General features: G+C 47.7%; 1 protein-coding gene across 1 annotated transcript in view; it reads left to right on the top strand.

The window, feature by feature from the left end:
• F9 (coagulation factor IX) overlaps nt 1-3,144 on the top strand; it is a 16,052-nt gene that overhangs the window by 5,751 nt on the left and 7,157 nt on the right. Inside the window, exon 5 of the mRNA XM_010143158.1 lies at nt 1,572-1,700. Coding sequence (XP_010141460.1) covers nt 1,572-1,700 — 129 coding nt within the window. The remainder of the gene's footprint in view (nt 1-1,571; nt 1,701-3,144) is intronic.

Genomic DNA, 3,144 nt, shown 5'->3' with positions numbered 1-3,144 from the left:
ACGCGTCGTTCAGCAGAGACTCAGGCTCGAGGTCTTTTGTGCAGCAGGCTGGGGCTGCCAGCGCAAATGTTGACGCAGAGCCCTTCCTTTATCTCCCCAGCACAAGCCTTTCCGGGGCTGCTTGTCTGTCAGGGACAATGCGCTCACCCACTGAAAGCAAGAGCTTTCCACCGGCCCTGGTGGGGCCCCACGCTCTCATTCCTCACACCAGGCTGGGCAGCAGGTGCCAAGCAGGGCAGGATCATCACAACCTCCTCTCAGCAGCACTCTGCTAAATTTCATAATTATAATTATCCCCAGCAACCTTGGTTCTGAAGGCAAACAAAAGGCAAATATTTTCCTGATGGGTTGAGGAGTTTATGAAAACCAAACAGCTGATAATTTAAGCAAGAGGGATATTCAGCTCTTATATTTATAATATAATCAGGGGCTGTGCAGCTCGCCTAATGTGCTAGACTCACTGCACTAATAAAAGATTCTCTTTCTAGTTGTGCTTCTGCTCTGGCAGGAGAGGAGTGTACGTTAAAAAGAGCATTTCAAAGCTGCATCAAATTTAAATAGTCTCATTGCAGATTTCTCGTGGAAGTGAGACAGGGACAAAAATAGAGCTAGAAGTGAGGCGTGAAAAGGAGCTCTGTAAAAATAGTAAATGATGGCATTAAAATGGCTACAGGAAGGGAGGTGTCCTTGAGGAAGTAGGAGTGGAGTTAATCTGCTGTGAAGGTATTTGAAAACTCACTGGGAATTAAAAGGGTGTCTGTGGATTAGCAGTTTTCCACCTCCAAGAGACAGTGTTCCCATCGCAGAGGAGTGCGAGGTGAGGTGGGAGAAGATAGACACACATGATGGGAACCTCGCCGTGCCTCAGGCTGTGACCCATTTCATCAAACACCCTGCTGGAGTGGGTCTTCCCCATCAGGCTGCAATGGTTTATCGGTGCGTCAGAAAGAACACAGGGCTTTGCCTGAGGTTTTCAATTTGGAGCCAGTGATACTCCCAGGACAAAGGTTCACAGTTGGCTCCCATTTGACACACGGTGTTCTCTGCTAACATCCACGCCAGCTTGGGAAGGAAAGCAGCGCAACAGTGGGGAAATCACGTGGCTCATAAACAAATATTTGCAGGAGCCCTTTATGGTCAGGGTGACAAATTTCAGACAGTTGTTGGAGGCAGGAGGCTGCGCCAGGGGGTGGTGGGAGCTCTCATAGGGCAGTTCCTCAACCTGCCTTCTCAAAGAGGTGCCCGACGCTCCTTCAGTATGAGCAGGGATGTTATTCAGAAGGAGGACGCTCTCCTTGCAAACAAGCATCTGTTTCCATAGTCTGAAAGAAGGGAGTGATTTATAGGCTGTGTCCAAAGGTCCAGGTCCCAACAGGTCTGACCAGTCATATTTCATAGAATAGAGAATACCAGGTTGGAAGGGACCTCAAGGATCATTCTGTCCAACATTTCTTGGGAAAAGCCCAGTCTAGACAAGAGGGCCCATCGCCCTGTCCAGCTGAATCTTTAAACTGCCCCCTGTTGCGGAAATTTCAAAAGGGCTTTCACAGTTTCATTTTAATTTCATTCAGATTTCACTTGTGCTATTAAAAATGGAGGCTGCAAGCACTTTTGCAAGCACAACCCGCCACAGAAAGTCGTGTGTTCCTGCGCTGCTGGCTACAGGCTTCATGAAGATGGAAAGTCCTGTGAACCTGCAGGTGAGCTTTGAAATTGTTCTTAAGAGATTTGGGTGAAACTTTCCAAGGTCTTGTCCTGGATTTAGATACATGAATCTAATAGAAATGCAATATCCTGTTGGAAACCAGACCTGTATTCCTGCAATTCACAAACGTACAGAGCCTGGCCCTGCACTTTCCCAACAGCAGATGTGGGCTCGGGCTTGAACAACACAATTAAAACACTGTTTTCTTAGCCCGAGGGGTTGGAGAAGGAGGGTAGCTGTCCAGGAATCTGTTCACAAGGCAAATGCTTGTTTCAGAGGGCAGCTCACACAAGCATCTCTCACACTTGCATCCATCTTATATTTCCAGATATGGAGCAGTAGCTTTCTGGAGGCAGAAATGTGATGTCCAGCTACACCAGCATACGCACTGGTGTCCAGCCAGCCAGAGCCCACTCCCATGTTCTTTCCATAGCTACTATTTAGTTATGTAGGCATCAAGGATGTTCTGTTTTTCAGAATGAAAGATGATCTTTCATGCTGCAGATCCTCCTGGCTGTTTCATGGCTGGCCATGACAAACATCGTATCATTGCCAGAGTTGTTTGGAAACAAGGGAGGCTTTGTGGCGGTGCTGTCCTGCCAACGATGCGTATCTGCACACAAAGACCCTCAATGGGGCCTGGACTCTGTGGTTTAGCTGTGGTATTGAGTGGGGTGGAGGGGAAATGCATTGCTTGAGGTTGCAACTTCAGAAATGGCTACAGCATAGCTAGTTCTCGTTATATTCCCCAACTCTAGCCCACTCCTAGGCTGCTCCAATACCTCTCACTACACCAACACGAGCAATCCCAACCCCCAGGCAAGCTAACAGGGCACGGACATCTCAGAAGCCCATGTGGCAAAGGAAAGAGGAGATTGAGCAGCGAAGTATTTTGTCACCTAAGGTCAATTTAACGTTTGATGCTGTCATATTTCTGCCACCCGAGGGTAACAGCTTGGCACACCTAAGCTAGCGTGCAGGCACCCGCACAGGCGAGTTACTTTCTGAAGGTCTGACAGCTACAGCCAGGAACTCTTTGAGCTCCTGAAATTGCTGACTTGCAGCAGTCAGTGTGGGAAGTGCCTTCGGCTGAGAGTCCTTCTGTAAATGGAGATCATTCAAAGCCCAGGCCTGTGTTGCGCAACATGCTGTATCACTTCCACTGCGCCAGAAAGTTTTACTGTCAGCAATAAGATCATCTTTCAGGTTGGGTAGCTGCCCTTCCTGCAAAAGCTTAACTTTTGTTGGCTCCAAAACCTTTCATTTCCCTCAATGCTTATTTAAGCCCCATTCCCAAGGTGGACTGTTCAAAAAAAAACAGGCAATCTCAGTAGACCGCACTTACATCTGATTTTACACCAATGTTTGTTTGCACAGTGCTGTCAAAAGCTTTTCAGATGAAAGACAATGCCTGATGCTATTTACTATCTTGACTGCCA

This window comes from Buceros rhinoceros, unplaced genomic scaffold, assembly GCF_000710305.1.
Source record: "Buceros rhinoceros silvestris isolate BGI_N320 unplaced genomic scaffold, ASM71030v1 scaffold5949, whole genome shotgun sequence".
In the NCBI taxonomy this organism is placed as follows: domain Eukaryota; kingdom Metazoa; phylum Chordata; class Aves; order Bucerotiformes; family Bucerotidae; genus Buceros; species Buceros rhinoceros.
Note: the sequence above shows the minus strand (reverse complement) of the source record. Positions and strands in the feature narration are given on the sequence as shown.